The sequence below is a fragment of the Bison bison genome, unplaced genomic scaffold (assembly GCF_000754665.1).
Source record: "Bison bison bison isolate TAMUID 2011002044 unplaced genomic scaffold, Bison_UMD1.0 scf7180017864197, whole genome shotgun sequence".
Classification (NCBI taxonomy): domain Eukaryota; kingdom Metazoa; phylum Chordata; class Mammalia; order Artiodactyla; family Bovidae; genus Bison; species Bison bison.
This window is the reverse complement of record NW_011494769.1, coordinates 1696878-1708487: the sequence shown is the minus strand read 5'-3', so window position 1 is coordinate 1708487 and position 11610 is coordinate 1696878. Positions and strand designations below refer to the sequence as shown.

The window sequence follows — 11610 nt, the reverse complement described above, 5'->3', positions numbered from 1 at the left end:
AAGGGATCATTTTATAAATCACATAATCCTACACTCTTGAGTGATATTCATTCTGCTCAGTGAAAAACTGGGAGAGCACCACACAGTTGTTGACTTCTTATTTTTCCTAAACTGGACCATCCTATTGTTCAGTTGCCAAGTAGTGTCTGACTCTTTGTGACCCCATGGACTGTAGCACACCAGGCTTCCCTGTCCTTCACTATCTCCTGGAGTTTGCTCAAACTCATGCCCGTTGAGTTGGTGATGCCATTCAGCCACCTCATCCTTTGTCACCCCCTTCTCCTGCCCTCATATTTCCCAGCATCAGAGTCTTTTCCAATGAGTTGGCGCTTCACATCAGGTGGCCAAAATATTGGAGCTTCAGCTTCAGCATCAGTCCTTCCAATGAGTATTTAGGGTTGATTTCCTTTAGGATTTCTGAAACTAATCTTATTGGATTTTAACATTTTCCTCTGTGAAGCTGATTCCACTGGGTTCAGCTCTCTTCATCAGGAGCCAAATTCCATAGGCAAATGTTATCCTTCCTACACAGTGCATCTGTGTAGGAAGCATGGCTGAGATAGAGACTATGCATAAATCTGCTCATGTCAACTTTGAACTGTCACCCCAAGATTCTTCAGGAGAGTTCTTCTGCCACTTTGGTACCTATTGTCAGAACTGTGGGTGCACAAACATTGCCTCAAGCTCAACACACCTGTACTGCTCTACCAGAAAACATCTGTCACCTCCATTCATCTAATTCTTCACAGATGCTACTGACTACATGTTTGTGGATATTTACAGTATATTCAACTCAGTAAGTATGTATCAAGCACCTACATTACAGTCAGTCAGATAAACCCACCAGGAGGGGAGGACAGATGATGAAAGGCTTCATCAGCGCTTAGCTTGTCCTCTGCATGAAATTGAAGGCCTTTTGAAAAGGACGCCCTGGAATCTTGACTTTTCTTCCCTCGCTACCTAGGAAAAACTCTGCCTTTGTGGATAGTTAAGTGGGACTCCTGACAACATTTTCCCAAGACTTTTTCCATTTACTGACTGCTAGGTTTCTCAACAACTTACAATAGTACCTCTTTCTTCTCAAAGCTAGGACTCCTTGTTCTCGATTTAATGAGAAGGAATAAAACATAGAAAATGGTGCTCAGGTGGATTCTCACAGAAATTTTTATTTCTAATGGCCAGTGTAATTTAAGCAGGGAAGATGGATTTAAATTCCACATCTTTAACTTGTTCACCAATGAACACTGCTGATAAAGTATTGGGTATTACTGCATATTAAGTTCCTAAATTTTGGTCTGCAGCCCAGAATCTAGTTTCAAATATAACCAATTACTGAATGGATATAGGTTTCACAGGAACCCTCACAACCTGGTCAGAAGGCGCTGAGACGACTAGGGATCTCTCTGAAGCTGTGTTACATAGTAGATTAGGAGGCAGTAGATTTGTACTGAATAATGCTTCCCTTCACAAGAGTCAACTAAATTCTCTTGGCTTCAGTGTTCCCATCTGTAAACCAAGGAGGCTGGAGAGCTCTCAAATTCTATGTTGGACTTGAAATTCATCCATCCAGCCATCATCCAATTTCTGAATGCCAATGATGTGAAGGAGTTGAAACTCCATTAGGTGCAGTTTTCCACATAATGCCATTTCTTACCTGATCATAGTAACGCAAGTAATATTTCACCACGTAGTCCACCAGATTAATCCCATTATCCTAGGTTTAAAAGAGAAGCTTAAATGAATATCCTTCACATGAGACTCTGCCATAGTATACAGTCAAAGAACTGAAATCTCATTTTGTAACTCTTATACTTTTCTGATACCTAGTCTTGATTCTGTTTGATACTGGTGAAATTCTCCTCCTTGTCCCATTCATTTTTAATGGCATCTATAGAAAGAAATGACACTACACTTTTCCTTTGAGGGGGAGAAAACCCAAACAGATAATCAATCCATAAGACCTCTGAGGTAATGGCTAAGACATGCAACCAACCAACCAAAAGACTATCTCAATATTTTCAGGCATAAAGCCAAGAAAGGAGGAGGAAGGGGAGTGCTAAAGAGAACCAGGGAGCAGAACAGAAAAACCATCCCTCCCTTCCCACCTCTCAAAAAATGTGTGTTCTTAATGGCATGAAAAACAATCAAGATGGCTTAAAAGGAACACCCTGCCACTTTATGACCCTGGGACTCCAGGGGAGAGCGAGCCCTCCCACAAGGCAGCCTTTGTGTCTTGTTCACGTGGGTCTAACTCTAATTTGCCTCTGTGTTTCCCCTCCCTCCATTCCCCCTCCCTGCCCCGACAGGGACGCCTAGCTATGGGCTGCTTGTTTCTAAAGAGAGCTCTGCAGGGGTGTGGAGCCAAATGATAATCAGGCTCAGAGGGGTTGACAGTGGACCCCCCAGTCCAATTGTTGTGGACCAAAGGATAATTCAAACGCTCAGCTCCCTTGGTGATTCGGCATCGCTCCCTACTCAGGGGTGAGTAAATTACAAGTAGCTAACACCAAATTCAAACAGATTCAAGTCTTGTGCTATGGCTAATACTGTACACTATCTGTTTTATCCTCTCATGGTAGTTCAACATCTAACTGTGTGCTTTCAAGCAAATGAATGTTGGGAATTTTTCGTCAAAAGAAGATCAAACACGAAAAACCTGTATTCAAAAGAAAGCAAAGAAAAAAATGTACTGCTAGGAGGAAGATAGAGATGAATGGAACAACTAGGGATACTTAAAACAAAAAAATTGAAAGGGTAGAAGGAAAATGATGGCAGATCACAGAAACTCATATGAAAAATAAATACCCGACTTTTGACGTCCTTGAGTTTGGGCAGAATTTCTAAGCTATATCCATCTGCTTGTCCCCGAGTCCTATTTCCTCCATTCATATAATTTCCAAAAGCCAGAATGAGAGCTAAAATATCTTTTACACTCTTCATGTGCAGCAAGCCCTGGGAAAAAAATAATAATTATTATGAGGCTGAACTCCAAAAGCACCTATGTTCATTTAACAACAAATGTTCACCAAGCACCTGATAGTCTGTTTGCTGGCCTGTTACCAATAGGATTTACAATTGGTGAAACAGAAAATACACTTCATTAAGCTAAGTGTCTTAAAAAAAAATGTTAACAGCCATCATGTTTTATCCTTTCAATGAATTACAAACTGTACATGTTTTAACACTGAATATTAAATATTACATTTCTATTTGAGCCAATTTTATTTTTTAAATACTTATTTTAAGGGATTCAGAAATTGAAACAAGAGAGTTATTACAGTTAGGTTTTGTATTTGATGGCTTCTAAATACAAAAGGTTTTAAGATCATTTGAGAATCTGGTTTTGGACACTGTCTGTATATAAACAGCATAGTTAAATGTTGGGTAGATACAACAGCATGCCTATTCTTCCTTATCCCTGGAAATAACCCTCAGAGGTGAACTACAATAATGTATTTCGAGGTCACAGGCTCTGTTTATTAAGCGCTTGCTGATTTGTCTGTTAACTATTACAATTTCAAGCTTCTTGGGGTTTCTTCAGCTTCCTCTCTCATTTGTTTCACCTCTTTCTCATTCTTTGGCTCCAAGTGCAAATTTTCAAATTGATACTTTTCTCCCTTCTCTATAATTTCAGTCAACTTTATTTTCCTTTATTTCAGGGTAAAGACAGAAAACCAAGTACAGCTCCAAGTTGACCTCTGTTCCTGCTTTTTAGGGCATTATTAGAAGGTGCATATTATACACCTTGGTGATATTTATGCTTTCTTTATTGAAATCTTTTATGTCTTAGAAGGGAAAAAAAAATATGCCTTCAAATAAGCAACTAAACTCTACAGTATTTATGGAGGATCATCATGTGGTTAAGGATGTAGGTCACTGGGAGAAAATGCCAAGTTGAAGAATTTATAAAGAACACCAGTGGGATGAAGCCAGCAAAAATTTATTGGCCCATCACTCATTGCCATAATTATTTATTTCATTTATCAAGTCTCTGGAATCTTCTTACACTATTTCACTATGTAAACACATTTCAGATGATCTGGTGCATTGGTTTAAGGCAAATCTCTTGCACTCTTAGAGTAGAAAACACACTATACTATTAAGGTTGGTTTGAAGTGGCCAGTATGTATATTGGGAGGTATTTGGAATAGGTGAGAAATCTGTAAAAGTGTTATTTTTTTCTCCCTCTTTATCCTCTATCAATCTGCATCTCCTTTCTTACTCATTCACCTACATGCACACAAACTTATGGGATAATCGTCACAGGGAAATACACAATCTTAAGGCAAAAAGTTTTCTACATAGGGACTCAGGTTGATCTTTCCCACTCTCCACTCCCTCTTCCACCACCAAGAAAGGCAAAGTTATCCTTGAATTAGGCAGCAAACATACCTTAGAAGCTCGTGTGATGATCTCTACCTTTCGGTGCAAGGCAGTGATACCCTCAGAAAAGACAGATCTGAAGATTATGCACTGGGCACGTTCAGCAAAATTAGGGATCTGGGCTAACTCATGTAAAAATCTGTAAAAATTAAGAATGAATCAGCTGACTTCATATACAGTCACACGGGAAATAAAAAGACAGCAGAAAAAGATTCACCATGAAAGCATTCCTTATTTGACAATGTCAATCGAACCATCATAAAAGGTATCAAATAAACAAACTCAAGGGATGTGCTCTACTGTGGACAACAAAACCACTTTTCAAAATGGGTTTCCGTATAACACCTCCCACCCATCAGAATGGCTATCATCAAAAAGAACACTAACAAATGTCAACAAGGATGTGGAGAAAGGAGAATTCTCGTACACTGTTGGTAGGAATGCAAATTGTTGCAGCCACTGTGGAAAACAGTATGGCGGTTTCTCAAAAACCTAAATACAGAATTACCTTTTGACCTAGAAATTCCACTCCTGAGTATACATCCAAAAAAACTGAAAACACTAATTTGAAAAAATACATGCACCCCAGTGTTCAGAGTGGCATTATTTATAACTGCCAAGATATGGAAGCAACCTGTGTTCGTGAATAGATACACGGATAAAGAAGATGTACACACAATGGAATGCTGCTGCTGCTGCTAAGTCGCTTCAGTCGTGTCCGACTCTGTGCGACCCCATAGACGGCAGCCCACCAGGCTCCCCCGTCCCTGGGATTCTCCAGGCAAGAACACTGCAGTGGGTTGCCATTTCCTTCTCTACAATGGAATACTACTCGGCCACAAAAAGAATAAATTTTACCATCTGCAGCAACATGGACGGACTTGGAGGGTATAATGCTATGCTAAGTGAAATAAATCAAAGACAGACAAGTACTATATGATATCACTTATACGTGGAATCTAAAAAATATAACCAAATCATGAATATAACCAAAAAGATGCAGATTCACAGATACAGAGAACAAACCAGTGGTTACCAGTGGGGGAGGAGCAATATAAGGCTAGGGGAGTGGAAGGTACAAATGACTGGGTATAAGACAGGCTCAAAGATACACTTTACAACACAGAATATAGACAATATTTTCTGATAGCTGTAAATGGAAAGTAATATTTAAAAACTGTATACAATTTTTAAAAATTAAAAATACATTAATGGGTTTCTATAATGGTAAACAAACGTATGATGTATAAGAACAGAAAGTTAATGCAAGTATACTGAACCACATCAAGTAATCTATCTCCTGCTTCCCAAATAAGACTAAACCCAAATGGGAAGCATTAATCTTTACAGTCTGAAAAAAAAAAGAAAAGAACACAATCAACTCCCTTTATAGTGCAGTATTGTCTAATGGTGTATTAACATAGGCTAAGTGAAGACGAGGCAAATGTCTACAGGCAAGTGACTAAAAGAAATCTATTTCTGAAATGAGCTTACTATTATTTTTCTGTTCAATCAATTATAATAGTCATAATGATTCTATTCTACAGGTGTTTACTTTTCCACATGAACTTACTTACACAGACAAGAGTTCATAGTTCCATGCTTGGAACAAGGCAGGCACTCATTAAGCGAGAACAATCTAAAGTTTCTTAAAAATTACAGCAAGACAGGTCTTAAAAGCTAAAGGTGAGTCCTGACCCACACACAGAAGCTCACTGTCTGAGCAGCTGGGCACTGGAGCCCCTTGCAAAATTAAGTTGGAAGAGTTACATATTCTCGAAGCCAACCACCCGAGGAAGGGGTATAAACCAAAATGGATGGAAAGAGTTGGAAATGAATCCAGAAGAGGAGAGAATCCACTAACAGCTATTAAATCCATTCTGGGGTTGAAATGATGATTAACTGATAGTTCTGAAAGTCTTAGTCAAATCGTAACATCAATACCCTGACATTTTGTAACCTCTTACCAAGAATACTTTTACACAGGAGCAAAGCTGGAGCCCCATTTTTTCCATAACCCCAACGTTTCTTAGTTAATACTCTGTGCCTCTTTTAGGGACACTTGGGTTTTAATAATAATTCTAATAATCAACTGTTTTTCTTATTCATCCTACAACCAGGTCATAATCCTTTTTCTTTTTAATCGCACTGAGACGAAGCAAAGAATGCTCATAAAAGAAAACATACCTTTGTTTTAAGGTTTTGTAACTTTTGATTATTATGAAAACCATGTGATGGGATATAAAAATGAAAACCCAAAGGAATTCTGAATCAGAACAAGATGAAAAAATTACACACTATATGTAAATTGCTTCTTTGCTAAAATTAGTTTCAAACCACTGATTCATTTATGACTGAAATCAGGGGTATCACCAGTTTTCACAAACGCGAGCTGTAAAAAGCTTATGGGCCGGGAGGCATCTTGTCCTGTGAGTGAATCTTGGGAAGTCTGACATATTCAAATGCTGCCGAGAGATATCTCAAGGGTAGCACCCTCCATTTCTCCCTTTCCAAACGCAACCATGAAACACAACTCCCAAAGTAGGACCTATATCCCAGAGAAGGTACACTTCCTTATTTAAGTGGACACAGTGAGTGAAGAACTGATGGCAAGAATATACAGATCAACACCCCAGCTCACCAGCAAGGACTTAGAAGAGAAGAAGGAAATGCTGGATAAACAATCATTTATAACTAGTCTCCAGAAAGGACGTTAGGATCCACAGAAGGAGATGAGCCCATAGCCTCAACTAATTTGTGTTACCCAGAAAAAAATGAAATAGAACTACAAGGTTCCCTGGGCTCAAAGCTTTACTGGAATTAGGGTTGGCACTAGGAAGGCTTTCAGGAAATCTTAAAGACCCCATGTTCTGTGTATGGAGAAGGGGCCAAAACACATATCCAGAGTTGAGTCAGGAATGAAATTCAGAAATTTCACATTACTTTCAGATTGGACTCTAGGAAATGTGTCACCAAAAATACTAATAGCTTCAGTCACCAAGAATTTTACTGTTTTTCGATGTGTATGAAGCACTTACAGTGTGTCAGGCACCATGCTAAGACCTGAGAACCTAATTTAACTTATACATAATTGCTTCTTGATCACCTGAGAAATAAATCCTCAATTACCATGGAGTTTGATGAGTGATCTTGGTGATGGGACCTAAAACAGGAGCTATGGATGTCACATGCCGGGCATCGAAGTCAGAGCCCTGGAAGGACCATGTCAGCCCAGATCTCTGGGAGCCCTCTGGTGCTTGTGCAGGTCATGTGTGAGAAACTGCCAGTGAGAGCCTAGACAGGGTGCCTGATATTCATGGGCAAAGGGGAGAAGAAGCTAAAATGGAGCTTCATATTCTAAAACAAAGATTTCAAGCTTTTTCTGAATGATTGAATGATTTGAAACAGAAGAGTGACACTTCCAGCTTTTTGTTTTATAAAATTGTCCTGGCAAGGCTTGGATGATTGACTGGAGGTTATCTGGACTGGAGCGGATCTGAGGCTGGGAATACCTGGAATATTCTAATGGGGTAGGTGAGAGGGCCACCAGTGTGGATGTACAGGGGCAAATGGTTAGAAAGCAATTGAGGGGGCCAGACCCAGAGAAGCTGACCCATCCCCTGAGATACTGAGAAAAGTCCAGGATGATTTGTGGGTTTGGGGCCTGGTCACCTAGCAGAAGGTGAAGATGAGAAAAACTAGAGTAGCAAATATGGGAAAAATAAAGACTTGAGGAAAGCACCATTTCCCATCTACCTGAGAAAGTACCAGAGGCATGTGCTGTACTGCGCTTAGTCACTCAGTCGTGTCCGACTCTTTGTGACCCCATGGATTGTAGCCCACCAGGCTCCTCTGTCCATGGGGATTCGCCAGGCGAGAATACTGGAGTTAGTTGCCATGCTCTCCTCCAGGGTATCTTCCCAACTCAGGGATCGAACCCAGGTCGCCTGCATTGCAGGAGGATTCTTTACCATCTGAGCCACCAGGGAAGGTTACCTCAAAGGCTATGAAATGTCTAACATCTTATCCCCTCTCCTCAACTGGGTTTTATATTCTACCCATAAGGGAAGGGATAAGCACTCTTTTACCCATCCCCAAAGAGGGGGTCTTGGGCATTATTAGCTCATGGTACTCATGAATATTTATGGACTGATTTCCTTTAGGACTAGTCTATGCTAGGGCCAGAGATAGGAAGGACTAAATATCCCCAAAGAGCCACAGACTAGGGACCTTCCCCTTCTGTCCTTAAGGCCGGATGGTCTTGCCAGGGTGGACTGTAACTAGAGTCTGTATACAGGAGAGATATTCTGCACCTCACAGAGAATGGGTCACACATGTACAGCAGTAACTCAGCTCATAGCAGAAATGACACAACAGGCCACTGTTTTCAAGGAACTAATATTTGGTTAATGATCCGTCGGAACCCTGAATGTTAACATTTCTGTCTGTGCATGTTGTAACCTATGTTCCTCCACAGAGGAAAATGCTAACAGAGCCTTATTTCAAAAAGTCAATGTGTCTTCATTTGGTTGGGGCGGGAGGGCAAGGCAGCTATGGGCATAAGTGAAAAGTGAAAGTTGCTCAGTCATGTCCAACTCTTTGTGATCCCATGTACTATACACTCCATGGAATTCTCTAGGGCAGAATACTGGAGTGGGTAGCCTTTCCCTTCTCCAGGGGATCTTCCCAACCCAGGGATCGAACCCAGGTCTCCTGCATTGCAGGCAGATTCTTTACCAGCTGAGCCACAGGGAAGCCCAAGAATACTGGAGTGGGTAGCCTACCCATTCTCCAGGGGGTCTTCCTGACCCAGGAATTAAACTGGGGTCTCCTGCATTGCAGGTGGATTCTTTACCAACTGAGCTATAAGGGAAGCCCGTAAGTAGAGCATCCCAATAGGCTATATACAGTATCCTCACTTCAGGCCAGAAAAAGCTCACACCAGGCCTAATCAAATGCAATAGAAGCTCCCAATGCCTCACTACCACCCCAAGCAGAGTGTGAACAGAGTTGAGGACCATCGCTGGAGAGAGTGGTTCTCAGAGAGCCTAGTCCCAAGCAGATGACATCTCTGTGGGAAATGGCTTTCTACATCTGGCCCCATGGCTCAAGAAAGTTGATGAGGTGAGTGATGAAGCCAGCCTCTCCAGACTCGAATTTATGGGACCGGGCACCACAGGAATCTCAGGAAACTGCAATGTTGAAACTATAAATGATTCATATTTTCCAGTATGTAAAACATGCTTATAGTCAACTCACTTGGCGCTAATGGCAAGTAAGTGGCCAAAAAATCAGACTCTGGCATAAATCAAACAAATGCTGTGCTGTGCAGGAGGTTGGGAGCAAAGGTGGGATTCACTTAGGGCTGGAGGCCCTACCTCTCTGGGCCTCACCCTCTAGCAAGTGAGTCCAAACACATCACCAGGACAATATGGCCATCTTCTTTGCTGTCAGTAAGAGCTTAGCATGTTAAGGAAGCCATTAAAATGACCACTTACAAACTTTAAAAATGCCCTTCATCTGCATCTCTATCTCTGCCTTGGAAACAGGTTCATCAGTACCATTTTCCTAGATTCCACATGTGTGCACTGATACATTTGCTTTTCTCTTTCACACTTACTTCACTCTGGGTGACAATATACCAATAAACATTTTTTAATAAATTAAGATAATAAAAATGCTCTTCTATCCAGATCCTCAGTAGAGAAAGCAAGAACAAGAAGTCATTTTGTTAATTACCTGCTACCATTACTTTTTGTCTTGGCAATTAATCTTGTAAAATGATACCAAAAAGGCATTAACACAGAAGGAAAAGGGGACCCCTTCCAGGAGCAGGGGCCCACTGTTCATTTCAGCAGGTTGGCCATTCCTATAGCTTAGAGCAGGGATTGGTGAATTATAGACTCCAGGCCAAATTCAGCCCATCACTTGTTTTTGTATGGTCTATCGGCTAAGAATGGTTTTCACATTTTTAAATGGTTGGGGGAAAAGGCAACAGAGGATAATATTTTATAAGGTGTAAAAATGATATGAAATTCAAATTTCAGCATCCATAAATAAAATGTTATTGGCGCACAGGCACGTCCATCATCTATGGCTGCTTCTGGACTGTAACAGTCGACTTGAATAGTTCCAACAGACTGTCATGGCCCACCAAGCCTAAAGTACTTACTGCCAGGTCCTTTACAGGTAAAGTTTTCCAACTCTGAGCTTAGAAGATCATTGCTTAATGTGGTATAGTTAGCACTACCCAAATGCTTACTCACATGATGCAAAGAGCCAACTCACTGGGAAAGACCCTGATGCTGGGAAAGATTGAAGGCAAAAGGAGAAGGGGATGCAGAGGATGAGATGGTTAAACAGCATCACCGACTCAATGCACATGAATCTGAGCAAACTCTGGGCGATAATGGAGGACACAGGAGACTGGCACGCTGCAGTCCATAGGGCCACAGGGTCGGACATGACTTAGCAACTGAATAAGAACAACAAATGTTTGGTATGTCCTACTGTCCCTATTATGGACTGAATGTTTGTGTCCCCCCAAATCCATATGTTGAAATCCTGACCCTTAATGTGATAGTATTAAGGAGTAGGGATTTGGGGCAGTAATAAGGACATGAGGGTTAATCCCTCATGAGTGGGGTCAGTGCCCTGCAGAAAAGAGACACAAGAGCTTCTTTCCTCTCTCTGTTCTCTGCCACATGAAGACATTGGCAGTCCACAGCGTGCAAGAGCATTCTCACTAGAACCTAGCCATGGCTGCAGCTGGATCTCAGACTTCTGGCTTCAGCAACTGTGAGATACACATTTTTGTTGTTGGCAAGTCACCCAGTTGAAGGTACCTTGTTAGAGCTGACTAAGTCAGTCCTCAAATATTTCCATGGCCTTTTTCTAAATATCTGTTGTTATTCTTTTCATTTTCGGTCATTAGCACCTTCAGTTCAGTTCAGTTCAGTCGCTCAGTCGTGTCCAACCCTTCTCGACCCCATGAATCGCAGCACGCCAGGCCTCCCTGTCCATCACCAACTCCCGGAGTTCACTCAGACTCACAGACATTGAGTCAGTGATGTCATCCAGCCATCTCATCCTCTGTCATCCCCTTCTCCTCCTGCCCCTAATCCCTCCCAGCATCAGTCTTTTCCAATGAGTCAACTCTTCACATGAGGTGGCCAAAGTACTGGAGTTTCAGCTTTAGCATCATTCCTTCCAAAGAAACCCCAGGGC

General features: G+C 41.4%; 1 protein-coding gene across 1 annotated transcript in view; it reads right to left on the bottom strand.

The window, feature by feature from the left end:
- Window positions 1-11610, bottom strand: part of FMN1 (formin 1) — a 340200-nt gene that overhangs the window by 156478 nt on the left and 172112 nt on the right. The window contains exons 11-13 of the mRNA XM_010844210.1: window positions 4393-4522; window positions 2806-2952; window positions 1655-1714 (exon numbers count right to left, since the gene is read on the bottom strand). Of these exons, the coding sequence (XP_010842512.1) occupies window positions 1655-1714; window positions 2806-2952; window positions 4393-4522 (337 nt within the window). The remainder of the gene's footprint in view (window positions 1-1654; window positions 1715-2805; window positions 2953-4392; window positions 4523-11610) is intronic.